The sequence below is a fragment of the Coffea eugenioides genome, chromosome 2, assembly GCF_003713205.1.
Source record: "Coffea eugenioides isolate CCC68of chromosome 2, Ceug_1.0, whole genome shotgun sequence".
Classification (NCBI taxonomy): domain Eukaryota; kingdom Viridiplantae; phylum Streptophyta; class Magnoliopsida; order Gentianales; family Rubiaceae; genus Coffea; species Coffea eugenioides.
The window spans coordinates 70928054-70948666 of record NC_040036.1 but is presented as its reverse complement, the minus strand read 5'-3'; the positions used below and the strand labels follow the sequence as shown (position 1 = coordinate 70948666).

The window sequence follows — 20613 nt, the reverse complement described above, 5'->3', positions numbered from 1 at the left end:
CTCTTTATGACTTTCGTTCATTATACTCACACAGTGCCCATTTTCCTTAAATTCTAATTTATTTATCGGATAACATAAAAATAAACCCGTTGTTGAATAAAAGAGCCCCACATTTCACATTTACGGTTGGAATCCCTTCAACTTTTCCTATCCCCTTTCTGCTTAACTGCAACGCCCAACAAGTCTTCAGGTTCCAGGTCACAAAAGACCTTTACACGTGCCCATCCAACACATTTTCCCTACCGTTTGTGGCTACAATCACTTACACCTCCTGTTTCCCCACCTTTCCACACCTCTTTTTTGACTAATAAACATATCGCAGCAACATCCTTCCTGTTTCTAAGGCTTCATATCTGCTTTTCAATTTTTCATGCTTATTTGCCAATTTTTCATGCTCCCTTTGCAAGTACATTAGTTTCTCCTTTTGCTCCACCAGTCTAGATTGCAGCACTGCACTTACTTCTTTTGTTTTGTTACAAACTTCAGGATCTACCCATGAAAAGGCCCACATGCATGTCGGTTCTAAATAAAAAAAAAAATTAGTTGTTTAACATCTTTCTAACTTATTCAGGTATAGAGCCAAATTAAAGACAATATTAAAAATTATTAATGAAAAATTCTTACATTGTAATTTGAGCAGCCGTAAAATCTTCTTCCCGGATTTTCAAGTGTCCAAGAGGTGCACAATGGTGCCTCTTTACCACATCCACACATTTTTTGGGGTGATTTTTCAACATTATTTGAAGCACTTTGTGACATTTTATGATGCTTTTGATTGACAAAGAGAAATTTTAGGAACTTTGGAGAGAAATTTTAGGAACTTTGGAATCTGCTAAAATGTATGAGAAAAATTGGCTGCAAAATACCACTTTTTATAGAACCCAACCAACGGCTCTTTGAGGGAAAAAGTAGGCTAAAAGCATCATACACCATTGAGGGGCATTTTTGTCAGCTAAAACCAACAACCCTTTTCGTATGGCAATTTCGAAATCTTGAAGTTTTTAACGGTGCAATTGCTACGGAGGGTGTAAACTGAGGAAAAATAAACGTTGGGGGGTAAAGTGTGAAACGGCCTATACTTAAAGGGGATAAAGTGCGATTAACCCTTAAACTTATATATAAGCTACAAAATCACCCTGTATGGGTACTCGGGTTGGATTTTGCCCAAAAATTTCCAATCCGAAAAAGCATAACGGGTTTTATTTTAAAAAAAGAAAAGAAAAAAGGAACTCGGATTCGGGTCGAATACACCACACCTCCAAACCAAGTCTCTCTCTCTCTCTCTGTCTCTCTCTTCTCCGTTTCACGCACCCAAAAAAACACAGTAAAACAAAGACGAAATGGTGAGAGAGGTAGCAGAGAGCTGCGTCGAAAGTCTGCTAACAGAGATAGTCTCTTCATACTGCAATGGATTCTACGCCAGCAAGCCAGAGCTTGCCGCCCGTCGGATCGAAGCCATCGGCTTCCAAGTCGGCCACCAGCTCTCCGAGAGGTTACTTCTCACTACAATTTTCTTTACCCACTACTACTTGTTCTTGTAGAGCTTGTTCAAAGTTTATATGATATCTCCTGAGATTTTTTTATCCAATTGTGTATGCAAGTGTTGATCCCATGTGGGCAATTGATATTGTAATTGTTGAGGATATTAAGGTGAGAGTTTCAAAATGGTGATTTGAAGATCAACTGTTTGAATTAGGGTTTTACTGTTGTTGTAATTCATTGTGTATCGTTCTAGAATTTAAGTTTTGTTTAGTTCATTGGTTTCTTTGATAGATTGAATTGCGTATAGACCTTTTTGATGCGATACTGTTTAAAGGCTTCTCTTCTGTTTTGATTGAAAAAAATTGCGGCATGAATTGAAGGTTCCCATAGCTTGCGACTAAGTAATTTGCTTGTATGACCAAATAATTGGGTCATATCCATGCTATAATGTCTTTTGTTTACCTAATTTTCGTGGGTATCGATGCTTCTTGTTTCGCTAAATTGTCATGGGTTTATCTTGAGTATGGTGGAAATATTCTGTTTTCTGTGGTTGACTACTATGACTAGGATCGAAGATGCATTTTCTAATTGTGGAGTTCAGCAATGTTATATTTGTTTTTAGCACTTGTATATACTACTGTGGATTTAGGATCTGACATTGCAACAAACTCTGGCGCTCACTTTGAGAAAGAATGCATCTGGATCTTTGCATTTGTAATGGGGTGATAGTGGTGCAATATCTAAGCCATGTGGTCATACTATCTGAAACATATGCTGACACAATTTTTAATTTTTTTTCCCAAATCAATGTAGCCCCTAATCTGTTGTCTGCTACTGCATTGGAATTCCTTTCTGTGCTGCAAATGCTTGGATCACCTTAAGTATGACATCATAGAATCTTATTAAGTCTCATCAAAAGACCAAGCTTGGCTATTTAAGCAATCTATAGCTGGCTGTTTCAGCAATATATCTGGGTTATCCTGTTAACCTGTTTAAATTATGGGTGGAAGAAAAAATAGTGTCGGATTTTTTAACAGCACAAATTATGAGAGGCTGCTTGCCTATGAGTTGATCTCTTACTGACACTTAAGAATCATTTGACTTGAATTTTTTGGTAGTCCTTCCTACAAGTGTGAAAAAAGGACAACTAATGCAATGAATACATGGGTTTGCTCAGATTGTCAAAAACTTAAAGAAGATATAGCATTGGTTTTCTTCTCTTCATGCAGAATTAACTTGAATTTACTTTGTGCAATGTCAAAATTCAATTCTGTTATACCTATTGAAGGCTGCTGGAAAAATGTACTTTGCACAAGGAGCAGGTAAATATAAAAACTGATGCTTCCTGTTGAAGGTGGAGGTTTTACAACGGATGGGAATCAGTAGATTTCCATGTTTTGACGCAAAAAACCTAACCTGGTGCTCAAGTAATTTTTTTTTTCAAATTTGCAAATAGATATGTTTTCAGATTTTCTCCTGTTAAATTTCTGATTCAGCTTCCACCTGCACAAGAAAGTGCTGAAAAATAGAACTGTATAAAACCTCCATGTTATGTTGTATGCAAGTGCATATATTGCATCACACATATCTTGTTTTCTGATGAGAAGCTGAGAAAAAAGAAATGGAGAACTGTGGCATGATATCATTTCCTTTGTACAAGTTCTTGTCTTTACTTCTCTATCATAGGGCATAGAGTTCTCAGATAGTGCTTCTGTCCACTTTCAGTAATTTATGATACCTCTTCCCTTGATCGTTTTCACCCTGGCCAAATGAAACTTATATGAAATTGTTAACTTTGTCGACTTTTGAATAAGTTTTGAATTGAATAAAAAGTTCTACTTAGAATTAGTGTTTAGAAACTTGAATACCTTCAAACCAAAAAAGGCCAAAATCACGTAAAGAATTTGCTTCTAAAATTTGCAGTTTGGCCAGAAGTTACATTCTTTGAGCAACAAATATGAAACTGCAAATTGCTGTTATTAAGCATGAGATTCATCAATGTTGTGGCCTAATTCTTCAACGGCAAATTCTCATAAGAACTTTACCTATACAAGTTGTGACTCAAGGAAATAAACAAAAAATCGAATGAAGAACTTCCTATACAAGTTGTGACTTAAGGAAATAAACAAAAAATCGAATGAAGAACCAACGGGTCCTAGTGGAAAGTGATGGAAAATTATGGAAGTTTTGTCTGATGAACTATAATATCCTGTTTAAACTTGGAATGTGCTCTAACTTCTTTATGGTCGAGATACTACATTTTTCTTTGTTCTCTGCTCCAAATTGTAACTTGCATTACAGTGTGTACGTATTGGTTTATTAATTGTTCTCTACCATGATAAGCGCGGTCCTTTTGTTGTAATCTCATCTACCATGTTAAGAGTGATTAGTTTGTTGTAACAGCACTTTGGAAATTACTATTGAAGTTTAGTTATTGTGATATGACATGCTAATGGCAGTACCTTTGTCAGCAATGCATGTAGTTGTCTTGTAACTGTTGTTATTCTATTTGTCGGCCTTGTTGTCAGTTAAATCTAACAAGAAATCAGGTAACTTTCCTTCAACCTGCTAGTTTTAAGTTTATTTCTGGTCAAATCTAATAACAAGAAATCAGGCAACTTTCCTTCTATTTGCTAGTTTCAAGTTAATTTGCCATAATTTATTAGGCTTGGAACATAATATTTTAGAGATATGAATCGATCCCTGCTCCTATTGTAGTAACCATTGTTGTTATCTTCTGGATTTCCGTTTCATTTTTTTAATTTTAATTCTCATTTAGTTTTTTTTTTCTATTTTTAATTTTTAACTTGATGAATTAGTGTACCTACAAATATGTAATTTGGAAGTTCACCTCTCTCTGGCTATAGCAAGGCATTCTGGATGATAACATATTGATTACTAATTAGAAAATTATGATATCTAATACTCTAAACCCAAAGAATTTGGTTGCCAGTGCTGACATGATTATATTTGGTAGGTATACCATGGATAGACCAAGGTTTAGCGATCATCTGGAGGCAATCAAGTTTATCTGCAAGGACTTCTGGTCTGAGCTGTTTAAGAAACAGATAGACAATTTGAAGACAAATCATAGAGTAAGTCGGGAGAAATTTGAGTGTATCAAATCATGGAGTAAGTTGGGAGAATTTTATGTCGACACATTTGGAGAGAAATGCTGAAGTATGTTGTTCTTTTCTTCTAGGGTACCTTTGTATTGCAAGATAATAAGTTCCGCTGGCTTGCTCGTATGTCCCTGGATCCATCACTGGAAACTCCTGGTTCTATTCAAGATCCTGTTGCTATGGCTGAGAATAAAGTAGCCCAAGCTATAGGAATGCATCTTTACTTCCCGTGTGGAATCATAAGGGGAGCGCTTTCAAACTTGGGAATTCCATGTGCAGTTTCTGCAGATATATCCAATCTTCCCACATGTGAGTTACTTCTGCTTACTGCATCCCATTTTTCTTCCATTCCTTTTTCATTGATGCAGGAGTGTGATGAAAGTGGAAGGCGTTGAATAGACAGATAACTCTCTGACTAGCTGCCTTGTTTGTGATGTAACAGGTTCCTTTGTGATTCGTATAAAGGCTTGATGAGTTTTTTCCCAAATGATGAGGTTGACCTCCATTTTGAACTTTGAGTTTACAAACTTGAACAGGTTGAATTGTAAGGGACGTGTGACATGTGATATGTATTTATTCATTTACTGCTGCAAAAAGATGTGAAAGGAGTGCACTATTTCAGTGGTCTTGTCTTCAACCGGTTTAACTCTGTTTCCCATTCTTTTTCTGCTCCCTTTACGCTTTATAGATCCGTCAAGCCTGCATTGGATCATTGTTGACTTCAATTTTCAAGATGTCGTGGTTGAACTTCAATTGGTTCTCTAACAAGAGCAACTGCGTGAGTGCACAAAGCAATCGTCTGATAGATCCTTGGACAGTTCCATCTTTACAGATGCCGAGGCAAAAAGTTTTCTAAACTAGAGGCAGCATGGCCACATCATATATTTGCAGCAAGAATTGGTCCTTTTAGATTTTGTAACAATTTACTGGAATCAAAGATATCCTTTTTTCACTTACAGCTCGACTCTTTTATATGTGATTTTGAAACATTTGACTGAATGATTACTTGGGATCAGTTCCTTAAAACATTGCTTGAAATTCATTTCATCAGTTGCTCGACTCTTGAATAGGTGATTACTTAGGAGCGGCGTACTCATGTTCTTATTCTGGGTTCTGGAAAGCTTTAGAAGGAGTCAAGCATTTCTAACGAAATCTCGTGTTTCAATTCTTGCCTTGGCATGTGCGAGTTCTGCAATTTTGACGAGGAACCTGCCAAGCACTTGTTTTCATGTCTCTGTTTCAGCACTCTCCTCTGTATATATATCTAACATGTATTGTTGGTCTGCTGAATTCCGATAAATAATAGCAATTTCAAGCATTCACCACCAACTGGGGATGATGTTGTTAGGGGAAAACGGGGTTTGTTTGGATAGTGCTTTTATCCCAAATAATATTTCGCTTGCATCATAAACACATTTTTCAATTCACCTCTTTATATTCCCAATTATCTTTTTATCTCATATACATTACATCACAAAAAGTGTTACAGTAATTATTCTAAATAATATTTCACATCACAAAGTAGTGCTTTTATCTCACTATTCTATATTGAATATTAGAGGGAGAATTAAAGAACAGAACGGTCACTAGAATGCAAGTTTCTGGAGCCAAAATTTGGTATCAATTGTTAAAGTTTCAGCTTTGTTTGCATGCCTGATGATCTACCACTGAAACTCGACTTTTAACCTTAAGAAAGGATAGGGGTGGGATCTAAAAGAAAGTTGTGCAATATTGGCTATTGGAGAATGAGAAATCAACTTAACTCTTTAATATATATCTTAGTTTTATCGAACTTCAGGTTTAATTTTTCATTGCGTCAAGAATAAATAGGAGCACAATGTCAAATTTTAGTTTATGTTTTAGGATTAAAATATTTTTACCATGCAATCACATTTGTCTTGAACATAATATGTAAATGACCCCCTTCGCAAACATATTCAATGACCATTTTTTTTTTTGTGATCAACTATCATATTCAATAACTAAAGAATAAGAGAACAGCAAACATATTAAATTTTTTAACTTCACAATAGTTAGTCAAGGAAGGGGAGTTTTTCGATTTTCCCTAAACAAATTTCTTGTCTCTAGATAAAACATTTTAGCTTAAGTAGTTAACTGTTGAAGCATTTGAAATATTACAAACTACTTGGCTTGATCAAAGTAATTATTCAACTGGTTAAAGGACCAGGAAATTTTTGTAATTAGTTATTCTTCTTTATCTTAATTTACTTCACCAATGCTTTTCTAAGCTTTTGCTAAATTCTAAATCATTCAGAACATACTACAATGGTAGTTTACAGGTGTTGGGAGGAATAAGGAGGAAACAAAGAAATAATTTTTTTGAATAAAAAAAAAAGAATATCATCGGTGGTAGGTCAGAAATCAAATTTCCATTTTAGTTAAAAGTGTAAAGTGGTAATGTGAGATTTTTAAAGAATAAGTTTTGTGTGATGACCCAGAAAATTATTTTCTCACCTCCCAACTATTTACATTTTTATTTAAATTATATTTTTATAAAGTTTGCATTCATTTAGTGAATTTACTTGTTAAGTGGTAAACAAGTTTCTCTTACTTACTTATTTTAACCTTTGAGTGATTAATTTCTTCAAAATTGTTATTTTCGTGACTTATTAATGAATTTTGCCAAAACCCTAAAAGAAAATAAGTTGAGATATTAGTAAAGTTAAAAAAGATTTTGAGAGTTAAAAGAAAGGATAGAAAAGCTAAAGGTTAATAATAAGAAAGCTTAAGTTGAGGATACTATTTGATCACTATTCAAAGTTGACTTGACAACCTTTCTTATGGTTTGTATTTTAACTCCAAAAACAACTAAAAGCCTTCTCATTCTTTCTCCCTTGGGTGGCTTAACATAGAGAGAGGAAGAGAGAGTGGGAGACTTCAAATTTTTTTGAAATTCTTGAAGTTCCAAGGTACCTTTTCATCAATCTACTTGAAACCCTTGAGAATTTGAGTGTGGTTTGTAGACACCACATTTTTGTTAATTTTTAATATTTTTTTGAATTTTTTCTATTTAATGAGTTATTCATTTTCTTACATTTTAATGCATATTTTTCTCATTTTTACATGTTTATTTTAGGAAAAGAAAAAACAAAACACAAAAAAAACAAAAAAAAGAACAAAAAGAAAATCAAGAAATAAAAAATCATCCTAATTATTTTGTTTCGCAAAATGGAGTATTAACCCATTTTTACACTCAACCTCTGTTCACCTTTCTTTTCATTTGGGTCAAAATTCATCATTTGACAAAAAACTACTCACTCATTTCTTTTCGCCTTTTGACAAGAACCAAGACTCCAACTCTCAACTCTTCTCTCGGCTCTCTCTCAAGGCTCCCTCTCATTTTCTTAACAAAAAAAAAAAAAAAAAAAAAACAACTCCAGCCCTAACTCTCATTCTCACCCTCGACCCTCCTCTCTCCCAATATTTTCCCAACACACTCGCACACAACAAAAAGGGAGGCAGCAACCGGTTGGAGAATTGGAGCTTGGGAATTTGCATCAAAAACTTCAACCAAGGGATTGCCCCTACATTGAGGTAAATTTTTTAGTTTTGTTTAGCACGTTAAATCCATGCTTCATTGTTTAATTTTCTTTTGCTTTTGCTGGCTTCCTTGGTTGTTGGGTTGCTGAATTTTGAGATAGGTCATGAACAAAATTAGGAAAAGAAGAATGGTTTTTGTATATTCATGTTAACTGTTTGAAAAAATGCCAAGATGGAAAACCGAATAAAAATGTTAATTTTGTACATATATTGTTGTTAAAATGAATAATCATGACTAGTTAATGGTTTGGAGAGGTTATTTAATTAAGTTTTGTCAATTTGGTAGTCTAAAAGGCAACAAAAAAATGGATTTTTAGGGGCTGTTTTTGCTTTATTTTAGCCCTTTATGTTGTTTTCTTGTCAAATTAAAATCATAGTTGTATTGTAGAAGTTGTAAGGAGTGTTGTAGTATAAATTTTATGATTTTTGGTGAAGGTTTGAGTGTTTTAAAAAAAATAAAAACTTGGCTGACTTTTGCTATTTTCGTCACTTTCGGTTCATTTTTTGTAAAACTAACTTCAAAAACGGATTCTACGCGAAAAATCGAGTGAGAGGGTGTATTTGGTGAAATTTGGTGACCGGAAAATTTGCCGGTGACGGCGGTGGCGGCCATGGCAGCTGGTGGTTGGAGCTCCAGTTAGCCGGAGCAGAAGAAGAAGATGCGACGGATGGGAAGGAGAAGGAAAAAAGAAGAAAAGAAAAGAAAATGGATTGGGCTAATGTTTTTTTTTCTGGTGGGCTGATCTCTTTATTTTTCGGTTGGGCTAGAGTTTTATTTTTCCGGGCTTTCATCTGGGTTTGGGGTTCAAGTCCAATCCCTTTTCACCAGGCTTATCTTAGTAAACTTAGTGGCTGATCCATTCCTTTTCAATTTTGTTTTGCTTCGGGCCAAAGAGAATTTTACCCCAATAAATCATAAAGTGGCCCAATGGTCTTTACTCTTAAGAAAATCAGAAGCCCTTTTTTGCAATTTTGTCCTTGGTCTTTTGAGAAATTTCACTGTGGCCCAAAAAATTTAAATTTCTTTCACTTAGGTTCTTAAATTAATTACATTTTGGTCCCTAACTTTATCTTTTATTCAATTTTGACCCCTAAACTTTGAAAATTATAATTTTAACCCAAAATTTTTTCAATTTTTGCAATTCAGTCCCTAGTGAATTTTGACTCCCTTTGTTATAATTGTTTCTTTTCTTTAATAGCTAATTATGTTACTTTTGAACATATTTAACTTGTGATTTTTAAGATGTTCTTAAATTCCTTTATGTTTGATATGTTAATGTGAATTTAGTATTTTATCATTAGTATTATTTTCAATTAAATTGGTGTCATGATTCTTTTGAGTATAAATAGGACAATTTGACTTCCGTTTAGTCACCACTTCAAAAGGGAGGTACCCATATTATTATTTAAATGTTAATTACGTGCTCTTATGTACTCCTATGTGTTTATATATTTTTATATGCTTTGTTATTTATTTGATTCAAATGATCATTCAAATTTTCTTATGTTTGTTTAATTAATTTTATAATTATTTGAGAGGTGTTTAAATACTTCAAAATGTAATAGATAGGTAATATTTTCTTTTTAAAAAATTGTAATTAGATAGACCAATATAATAGATAGGATAAATAGGTTTATTTTATCATGTTTTCTCACTTTAGATTGTAATTAGGTCCCTTATTATAATAGATAGAATAGATAGGTTTTATTTTTTATATTTTCCTATTTTAGATTGTAGTTAGATTCCCTGTTGTAATAGGTAGGTTTTGTGTGTTTATGTGGTTTATGTGTTATATGCTTTACCCGTTTTCTTTAAGATTTTTGCGTCTAGATATTATGCTTACGTGTTACGTGCTATGTGTTTTTAGTTGTTTATTTATTTTAATTTATGCCTTATTTGTTTTACTATGTATTATTAATGCATGATGTCACCACACTAGTCCAACATTAGTTGTAGCTTCTCCCTCCGCTTACATGTTAGTCCAACGTTAGTAAGGATTTTTAGAAATGGGTTAGTCCAACGCTAGACCCTTAGATCGTTCATGCGTTAGATTCATCTCTTGCGTGACATTTATTACATTTTCATGCATAATTTTTAGGAATTTTTTTCATTTGCATGATATTTCCTATTATATTATCCTCTATTCCCTATCCTCTATATGTGTTAAATATATAATTTAGAATTGCATCTCATTTAAGCGAGTTCATTTGCTTGTCTATATTAGGAGAATTATTCTTCAAACAAGGGAAATGAGTGATTATAACTTTTTAGTTTAAATACTCCATTCATCCTTATATAAGAAAATTATGTCACGATTTTTTGCCTCCTGTACTCATTATGCCGCATTCCTATTATTTGGCCACTTATATCTAGATATATAATTTAAATTTTTTTCTTCTTTTCTTTGAATTTCGTTTATGCATACTCGTGACCCCTTTTAAGGGATTAGTTTGGATTTCACAATTAATGCGATTAGTGTCAATTAAACCGTTGAATGGATATTTTGTCCCTTTCGATATTTTCTATAAATTTATATTTGCATCCATGTAGGAAACACCTAAACGTAGGAAACACCCAAACGTGATAAATTTAGGAGTTAGATTAAAGAAATTTTGACTAAACATCGCAACTAGTTTCGATTAGGTTGAAAGAGTGCCTTAGATTTGAGTCAATCGAATCTTTGCCTTTCCTTTCTTCAATCGTGACTTCCGATTTCATTTTCTCTTGTCTTTAAAGACCTGGAGTTGTGAAAAAAGGATTTTATTTTATTTTTGTTAAAAAATTTTTTAAGTGACTTGGCATACCAAAATTCAATGCCACGTGGCGACTCCTATTTTTTTAAAAAAATCCTTTTTAGACTAAATTTTAGGACCCAAATCGTCGCTTTTTTTTAAATCCCATTCTAGGTCCTTTTTCACTTATTTTAAAATAAAATTACATCTTTTGTAAATACAATTTCAAATATATCTTTTCATCGTAAAAAATGGGGTGCAACATGATTTATGGTGGATTTTTGCGTCTTGATATCTTAGGATTAATGATTGATGAAACTTTGAGAATTTGAGTGTGATTTATGGTGATTGTTGGTGAAAATTGAAGAGTATGTATGTTGAAATTTTTGGTTTAGATGGCCAATTATCATGGGCAAAAATTTCAACTTTGCCTTTTTTGAATTTGAGGCTTGTTTGTACACTTGAGCTGGAATTTTTTTTAGGAAATTGATGCTACTTGATTCTATGTATGTTGGTTGAGGTATGTTGAAAAATTTGTAAGAAAATAAAGTGGTAAGGTGGATTATCTTGTTGGAAAAGTGAACTTGTGCAAGCTGGAAAAATGGCCTAAGATTAATCGAAATAGTGAGCTAAAACCCCAACTTTAATTTTGTTATTTTAAAAACTGTTTTGGATGAATTTTAGCTCAAAAGGTTCTATTAGAACTTGATCTTGGTATATATAATGATTTTGGATTAAAATTTTGAAGTTAAAAAGAGGAAAAAGTAAGATTTCCTCCAAAGTAATGGATTGATTCGACTTTGTATCATTGTTTTAATGAAATTTTGGTCGGTTTAGTTCAAGAAACCCTATAAAACTGTGATTCTTATTTATAAGATGATTTTGGGACAAAAGCTACGAATGAAGTAATTGAAAAGTGAACTTTTGCTATGAATTGCATGCTAAAAAACTGTAGGAGTGGAAAGCCTTGTTTGAACTTTCGAAATGCGATTGCTCTATTGAAAAGTTGTATTTTCACTTAAATTGTCGATTTTTAAAGCCTAAATGGGTTGAAGTATCTAGGACACTAAAGTCGACTAATTTGAAAACAAAGTTTTCGTGTTTAAGTGAATTGATTTGGTGAACACTAAGAGTTCACTTATATGTTGTAATTGTTTGCCAAGGTTGCAATCTGAGGGTGCAGGAGATCCTTCTGTAGACGCTTAAGTGTTTTATGTGCATGATAGCACTATATATATGCTTGATATGTCAATAAGTTTGAAAAAATGACATGATTGTGAACTTGTTTGTAATCGGGCAAGTATGTATTTTATCGCATTCGATTCTATTGAATTGTTATTGTTATAAGTGAATGTGACATGGTATTCTTGATATGTGGGGGCCCCAAAACCCAATGGCTAGTTATTCGAGGTTGGGCCGACAAGTGTTTGGTCAATTCGATTAACGAACCTTAGGTAATATATATGTGTTGGATCCATACTGTTCTCGATATACTAGAGTAATACCAATTCTTGAAATTTTGTTGGCGTGCGAGCCCGATAAGGGGTGAAAGGTGAATGGAGTGACATGAAGTGGTGATTCAACATAGACATGAAAGTTGACGGAGTGTCAATTACTTGAATTACTGATTGATCAAGTATTTGCCAGTGCTCCGTATCCTTCATGATTGATATATGGATTTTAATGATATGCTTACATGATACCTCTTATTATGCTTCTTGTTGACTTATATATGTGAAATAATTGATTTATTAAATTGCATGTCTTTCTTAGATTTCACTGGGCGCAAGCTCATACCCTTCATTTTGTTTTTCTTAGCATGATTGGATCGTGATTCGGAGAATTAACACTTAGCTTTTGTTTTAGTTAGACTAAGTGTTTAGGGTATTATATTTTTTTGATTGGGAATTGTAAGTTTAAATTCTCTTTTGTATTATAAGTTGCTTTGGCAAACAATTATATGTATGAGTTGTATTTAGTGTATTTTGTGGCAAAGTTGTATATTAGATTTGATTCTGTGGTTTGTTATCGAGTCTTGGCGAGAGTTGTGCAGGCGATCTGCTGATACGTTAGGGTACGCTCTTGGCAGAGATGAGGTCATCGCAATTGATATCAGAGCCTAAGTTTCGGAGTAATCTAGGCCGAATAAGAAGTCTTGTAGATATAAAGTACTAGGAGTACTAGAATGACTTGTTAAGTTAGGAATTGTTTAAGTATTAACAAGTGTTAGGGTTTAAACTTGGTAAGTAAATCTAAATTTCTTCTTCTGTTGTTATGTAGGACATGGAAGGAGGGAACAATGGTAATGAGGATCCAGCGAGGCCACATCAAGTTATCACTTATCAAGAGGGACCTGGAGGACCTTTCCGGCGTTGGGAACCTGGACATCGGATTCGACCCTGTGACTGTTGGAGGACTTACTCGTATCCTGATCGAGTGGTCCTAGCCATAGATGATGAGAGGAGGAGGTTAGCTGGAGCCAATCGTAGGGCTCGGATTGAGATTCAGAGGATGAGAGGCATCGTGAGGATGCAGGCTGATAGGATTCAGGAGCTCGAGGAGAACATATTGATGGAGCAAGAGAGGACAAATGCTTATAGAGAGCAGCTGCAGGCAGTTAATGGCCGCCTCACTAGGATGGTTAGAGAGGTCAATGACCGAGCTGGGAGTATTATCGATGAGTGTGAAGCGCTACTCCATGAGGTGATCGATACTAATGTACCTGTGGGAGGCCAGGGCGATGGAGCCCGTAGAGAGGGAGATGCAGCTAGTTCTGCTCATGAGAACGAGTCTACTGGCTCTGTTGTGGACTAGGATAGTGCACATCGAAAGTCCTTCCTTTTTATGTATAGGGGATAGTTGATAGATGGGGCTTCTTTTGAGATTTTATGTTTTTGATGAAACTTGGGATGTTGTATTTTGTGTATTCTGACCCATCTTCCCTAATTTGGAAAATCTTATGAACTCTTTTGGTCGGATGTACATGTCTATGACTTGTTATCATTTTATTTTTATGAATCTAAAATTATGAATCATAGTACATAAAACTTATAACGTGCAATGCAGGTGTTTCCATGCTAGTTTTTCATAAACCCTGATATAACCACCATATATTTTAATTAAGGTGGAATTTGACCTTTAATGGATTTGTGACCTATAGCTGGCATAAGGTGGTTGCAGCCATGAAGGGAGAAGGAAGAGATAGTTGGAGGAGTTGCAGTCACGGACCATTGGAGAAGAAGATGAAAACTTTCAAAAATTTTAATTTGATGCACTAGTTTTTAGTCTTGAAGGAAGGAGTCCCTCAATTGAGTATGCTTATTTTAAAAATCGTAGTTTGACGCACTAATTTTGAGTCTTGAAGGAAGAAGTCCCTCAATTAAGTATTTTTAATCCCCTCAATGTGATGGAGTCACTTTGAGCTTTATTATTGTTCAAATCAAATATCTTTTTTAGTTCCAGGATGGTTGGCAAAGTAAGTCCTCAACGATTTGTAAAATTTTTGAACAAGTTGCTTTGCCCTTTGCCAAGTGCACTGTTACTAGATGCAAACAATTTGAAAATTCAGATGAGAGTATATTCAGCCAACGTGTTCTATTGAACAGTATCTTGTATAAACCTCCAACTAATAAAGATGCAAGGCCTATTTTTAAATGAGAATATATGTTTAAGGGTGCACAGTATTTCTAGATATTTGGTAAAATGAATGGAAAAGTTTGCTTTTTTACTTTATTGTGTAGTCAATGGTCTAGTTTGATGCCAAAATATAATTGATTTTTCTTCGAGTGCTAAGCAGCATTTTCTTTAATGGGCTATTCCAAATAATTGAGTACTGATTTTCTTTAATGGTTGCAATTTAGAGGCTTGATTCTCAGAATAATAACTTGCACGAAGGTTCTTCTAGGTTATAGGGGATCTCCTGCGACCAGTTCTATTCATCGGGGAGGAGGGAAAAAGAGGGGATGGGTGGGAAAGGGGAGAGAGGGAGAGAGGGAAGAGGGCGAGAGGAAGAGGGAGGAAAAAGAGAAAGAGGATGTAGAAGGAAGAAGTGAGGAGGGGGTGAGAGAAAAGCAAGAGGTGGTGGTAGGTGGTAGGAGAGGAAAGAGGAGGACGAGAGAGGTGGTGCGGGAGGAAAGAAGAGGAAAAGGGGGGTGGTGGCCGCAGTGGTGATGGCAATGGAGAGAGAAGAAGGCAAAAAAAAAAAAAGGAAAGGAACATAAAAAAGAGGAGTGGTGTTGGGAGAAAGAAGGAGGCAAGAAAGAAATAATTTTTTTGAATAAAAAAAGAAAAAAAAGAATGTCATTGGTAGCAGGTCAAAAATCACATTTCCAGTTTAGTTTAATGTGTAAAGTGATTATGTAGGGAATTTTAAAGAATAAGGTTTTGCGTCTTTCGATGATACCATAAGTGGCTCCGTGTATTTTTACCTGCAACTTATCTCAAAATATGATTTTCGTGTAAGGACATAATGGGTATTGATTAACATAATATATTCTCTCTTATCTAGCTTAATGACTGCGCCACGCTTCATGGTTAATAAGGATAGTTGATCTCTATTTAAGTCAAGACTTAAGACCGTTGTTGGAAAATCTAAATGTAAATGAAAATTGTGTTCTTTTTTCTTTTTTTTTTTCACTTTGGTGCCTAGCATCATAGTCTCCAAAGAGACATTGGAAAGCCTAAATGTAAGTGAAAATTATGTATTGAAGTTTCTTAACTTAAACGGCTTATCTTCATCTATTATTATTAAAGAAAAACTTTGATTTTGAGGGCAACTAATGAATGAGAGAGAGAAAACTTAAGTTGTATGGCCAATTATTCTTTCACCACTTTCCATTTTGTATGAAAAAAAGGGAGTCTTACCAGAAGAATTTGATAACGAATTTGTTGACGAAATGTTTGGTCAATAGATTCGGTACAGCAAACCTAATTTTTTGTTTAAAGTAGGGAATTTCATTTGAGAACACCTAAGTAGGGATGACAACGGGGCGGGGTTGGGGCGGGGGACCCCTCCCCCACCCGCCGCCCCGTTGCCTATTAATTCCCCCCGACCCCCGCCCCGTCCCCCACCTCCCACTCCCCCCGCCCCGCCCCGCCCCGCTTCCCCCGCGGGGTTAATAAAATTGCCCTCGCGGGGTTAATAAAATTTTATTATAGTTAAATTTTAATAAATAATCAAGTACTAAAATATCAACACATCATCAAGTTATTATTCATTGTAATTTTACAATTGAAACTCATAAAAACAATCAAACAAAAGTTATTTGAATACAATCCAACATGATGAAATAAATACAACTAAAATAGTCAAGTTTTCACTTTTGGTACAAATACAATCACTAATTCATTATTGTGTTTGTGCTTTTTTTTGAGAAAAAAGTGTTATTCTATTAAGTGTAATTAGAAATTTAGTATAAATGTATTAGTAAATTTAGTATAACTAATTAATAAATTCTATTAGTAGACATGTCTAATTATTCATATAATTGATAATATCAATTATATTACATACACTAATATACATTATATAATACATCTAACTAATAATATCATTATCATAAGTTTATAACTAATTAAATTACATATTATATATATTTATTTATATATATACTTTTTTTTTTGCGGGTGGCGGGGCTGGGGTATACTCCCCCGTCCCCCGCCCCTTTTCTAAACGGGGGAAAAAAATTCCCCCCCGCCCCGAGAGCCCCCCGCGGGGCGGTTGTCCGCGGGCACCCGCCCCCATTGCCATCCCTACACCTAAGCAAGAGGCCAATATCATCAGATTTTAACTACATATTTAACTCTCTGATATAGATTTGTTTACCCCTAAATTAGATGATAGATTTCTCTTCCATTAGAGAAGAAAATGTAGAGTTTGTTCTTTTTATTGAAAATTTAACAGATTCCATTATAATATTTCTTGAATTGTTGAGCTTGCTAGTTTTGTAAAAGTTAACTTAAGTGGCATTAAATGTGAGTTGTGTTGATATATTTATGGTCCCATTTGGCATGTGAGTTTCTTTGGGTATTTATCTAAAATTTTACTATAATTTATTGTAAAATTTGTAGAAAAACTTTTCGGGGTGTGTAAAACTTTTTTTTTCTTTTTCTTTCATTTTATGTTTCCTTTTCTTTTCTGTTTCTTTTTTTGGTTTTTCCTTTTCTTTCCTCCCCTCATCTTCTCCCCTACCCTACCACTAATCTTCCTCCTTACTCCCTCCCTACAGCATGCCGTTAACACCAGATACTCCTTTTTTTTTTGGCTTTTTCTCCCTTTCCTTCTCCTTCTTCCTTCTTCCATCTCCCTCCCCTCCCTTCCCCTCTCCTTCTTCCTTCTCCCTCCCTTCCCTTCTCCTCTACCTCGCCATCTCTTCCCCTCTCCCTTTCCTAGCCACCCTTCCCCTCCTTCCCACGCAATCTGGTCATGCAACCAGATCGCATGAGAAGAAGGGGAAAGAGAGAGAGGAGGAGAGGTGGTAGGGGAAAGGGGTGGAGAAAGGGAGATGAGAAGAGGGAAAAGGAGGAGAGAAAGGAAAAATATAAAAGGAGGGTGGCACCAGCAGATGTGATAATGGATTGAGATGGGGTAAGGAAGAAAAAGAAAGAAATTTTTTTTTTTTTGTGTTTTTGGATATTTTGATGTGTATATTTTAAAAATGTCGAGGAATTTGTTGAGATTATTATAATTAAAGTTGTTAAAAATATTTTGTAGCAGAAAAATTTAGTATAAAATTGTTTGCCAAACATGCCTTATAATATTTAAAAACGTTAATATCTTTTTAGGCAATAAATCAATAAAAAAGGATAATATTAACTATTATTTTTGCTATTTCCTCTTACATTGCCTTTATTTTATCCACAAAAAGTGAGTTATGCAAGAAGAATTTGATAATGAGCTAGATGAAATGTGCAGTCAACTTATTCGAGATAAAGATTTTACTTTTTAGAAATATGTCCGTGCGATTTGTGTGTTGACACTTTTTTTACTTGTTTTATTACCTCTTACTTTAATTCATTGAGACTAATTTGCTATTACATATTAAATATAGATAGCAGTAACTTTTTTGAGGGACAACTCATGAAATTCGCTAGAGAACGAAAATCTATTTTCCTTGGCCTTTTCAATTTTAAATTGCCTTGTATTTCATCTATGAAAAGTGAGCCATGAAAGAAGAATTTGACAATTGAGCTTCTTTATGAAAATTTGAACAAAAAATTCCACACAAAAAAATCAATGTAGGGAAATCTATTCGGTAGCACCTCAAGGAGGCTAATATGCTCGGATTTTAACTACATATTCATTATGCTAATATGAATTTGTTGGCTTCTAGATTAGATGATGAGATTTTTATATATTAGAAAAAAGTATTTTAAAACTTACTATTTCTATTGTTCACCAGGTCATATTAGCTCCTGTTATAAAATTTCTCAATTGATTGTGCTTCCTAGCTTTCACAAACCTTTTAAACTTAGGTGGTTGTACATTTGAGAGTAGTTCAAATATCAAACCACCCAAGTTATAGAGGCTTTTTTTTTTATATATCACTCTTATTTTGGTTCATGGCTCTTCAATTGAAAGGTTTCTATATGGAAGCCTTTTTACTTGTTACAAATGCATTTGTGCAGTTTGAATGTTGAAGCATTTTTACTTGTTTTTTACATCTTACTTTAATTCATTATAAACTATATGGGTCTGTATGAATTCCTCTATTTTTTATATTCTTTTTTTTTAAAATTTTTGGAGTTTAAATAACCCCAAAAATAACTACAGAAAAACACTTAAATATAGTAAAAATAAATAAATTCAATCTTCAACCTCTTTCTTCTTTTACATCACCACTAGCCTTCCACCATCTTTCTTTTGTTTCTCTCTCTCTCCCCTTCTCTCTCTCTCTCTCTCTCTCTCTCTCTCTCTCTCTCTCTCTCTCTCTCTCTCTTTAAGGATTTTCACCTAGAAAATCATTCTTGGTTATGACTTAAGCCTCGTAGTTTCATGGGAAGGTGAAGCTAAAGATTCTAATGATAATTTGATACTTAAAGCTGAAGGGACCGTTAGACATACCATATATTTCCGATGAGAATGCCAACAAAGATCCAGAGCTTAGGGTTATAGAGAAGGTTGATTGAGGTAAAGATTGAGGGAGGCGTTTCTAGCTAAAGGGAAACCATTTGTGTTGGAACAAGTTATGTGGTGGTGGACGGAGGGATAGGAGGGAAGAGGAGAAGGGAGAGACAGTGGTTTTTGGTGGTGAATTTTTTTTTAAATTTTTACAAATATCCCACTAAAATTTTAAATTCTAAAGATACCTCAAAATACATTCTCAAAAACATCTCTAAAAACACCTTCAAAAGCACCCCAAAAACACCAAATCATTTACCGTAAAAGTTTTTCACATACATCACCACAATAAAATTTTTGAAAAACACCTCAAAACCACTTAATCCATACGGAGCCTATATTATTATTAAAGGAAAAGTTCAATAAAGTTTTTCAAGAGCAACTAAATAATGAAAGAAAAGAAAATGAATAGAATTGTTTCTTAGCCATTTCTTGTTATATTGCCTTCTATTATTAATGAAAAGTGGGCCATGGAAGATGAATTTCATAATGGGTTTCTAGACGAAATGTTTAGTCAGTAGATTGGAACCATAAACTTTATTTCCTATTCAAGTTATGGAAATCCATTCAACAACATCTCAAGTAGGAGCCTAATGTATTGGGATTTTAATTATGTATCAATTTACCTAAAATGGAATTGTTGCCTTCTAGATTGGATGGATTTATTTCTTTTGTGGAAATTGGAGAAGACTATTATAGATCTTATGTTTTGCATCAACAGTTTATAGGGTCGTGTTAGCTCTTATAATAATATTTATGAGTTTGTGTTTGCTAGCTTCGTATAGTCTTAAGCTTAATTGTACATTTGAGACTAGTTTGAATATCAAACTACCCAGTCCGTCCAATTTGTGTGTATAGACTTTTTATACTTTTTAGAAATTTGTTCGTGCAATTTGTGTATATAAACATTTTTACTTGTTTCTTACATCTTACTTTAATTTTTTATAACTTTTTTCTAGGGGGCAACTGATGTTACAAAAAAAGAATAAAAACACAACAATGGTAATTAGGAAGCGGTGGCTGTGGAGGCTTAGGGTTAATTATTAGGAAGAACAAAAGACAGAAAAAAAAGCAGAGTAGTGTTTGTCTAATTTTGTCCGATTTTTTCCTTTTTTTAGCTTTTTTACTCGGTTAAGAGAGTTAAGTCAAACTTTAAAAAAATTAGGCAGAAAAGGCAAAAAAAGGGTTTAATCCAGTTCTCCAGTACATTGGTCAAACTCGAGTTTTGACCAGGTTTGACTGAGTGTTTAATATTTGAGTTTTTGAGCTAATTCGAACCAAATGCCTAGCCAGTTATTGATTCGATTGGTTCGACCAATCGGTCCTGTTCGAATTTGAAAATACAGGTAGCCGCTGATCTCTCCTCTCCCTCTCCTCACTCTTCCTCTACATCCCTCTTTCTGTTCTGTCTCCCACTCTCCCTCACTTTTCTACAAATTTTCATCGACAAATGCACACCAGAAGCACTCAAGAACAAAAACATGAAAAAAATAAATTCATAAATTTTTCAACTAAAACAATGGCAAGAATGAGCGAAGGAGACAAGAGATGGATCGTTGACGACCGTCTGACGGCACTAATATCCGCAATTGGCAC

The 20613-nt window shown here is 34.3% G+C and overlaps 2 protein-coding genes across 3 annotated transcripts; both read left to right on the top strand.

Annotated features, from left to right (window-relative positions):
* The first annotated feature begins 1241 nt into the window (after window positions 1-1241).
* On the top strand, window positions 1242-5651 carry LOC113763275 (trafficking protein particle complex subunit 6b). 2 transcript variants are annotated; one of them, XM_027307038.1, is made up of 5 exons: window positions 1242-1492; window positions 4460-4577; window positions 4685-4913; window positions 5047-5098; window positions 5293-5651. In XM_027307038.1, exons 1-4 carry the CDS (start codon window positions 1341-1343, stop codon window positions 5073-5075), a joined length of 528 nt encoding a protein of 175 aa, XP_027162839.1. In that variant the 5' UTR covers window positions 1242-1340; the 3' UTR covers window positions 5076-5098; window positions 5293-5651. The 2 variants fall into 2 exon arrangements, with proteins under 2 accessions (XP_027162839.1, XP_027162838.1); XM_027307037.1 differs by having other exon boundaries at window positions 1243-1492; window positions 5047-5562.
* Window positions 5652-7879: 2228 nt separating this feature from the next.
* LOC113761217 (protein GRIP-like) lies at window positions 7880-13896 on the top strand. Its single transcript, XM_027304089.1, has 2 exons — window positions 7880-8159; window positions 13179-13896. The coding sequence occupies exon 2, from the start codon at window positions 13182-13184 to the stop codon at window positions 13710-13712; it is 531 nt and encodes a 176-aa protein (XP_027159890.1). The 5' UTR covers window positions 7880-8159; window positions 13179-13181; the 3' UTR covers window positions 13713-13896.
* The last annotated feature ends 6717 nt before the right edge of the window (window positions 13897-20613 follow it).

Bases quoted from the DNA above. Each gene is read 5' to 3' on its own strand.
- LOC113761217 (XM_027304089.1), top strand. From the start codon at position 13,182: ATGGAAGGAGGGAACAATGGTAATGAGGATCCAGCGAGGCCACATCAA.
- LOC113763275 (XM_027307038.1), top strand. From the start codon at position 1,341: ATGGTGAGAGAGGTAGCAGAGAGCTGCGTCGAAAGTCTGCTAACAGAG. The intron at 1,493-4,459 runs GTTACTTCTCAC...TATATTTGGTAG, and splicing joins GGCCACCAGCTCTCCGAGAG to GTATACCATGGATAGACCAA. The intron at 4,578-4,684 runs GTAAGTCGGGAG...CTTTTCTTCTAG, and splicing joins ATTTGAAGACAAATCATAGA to GGTACCTTTGTATTGCAAGA.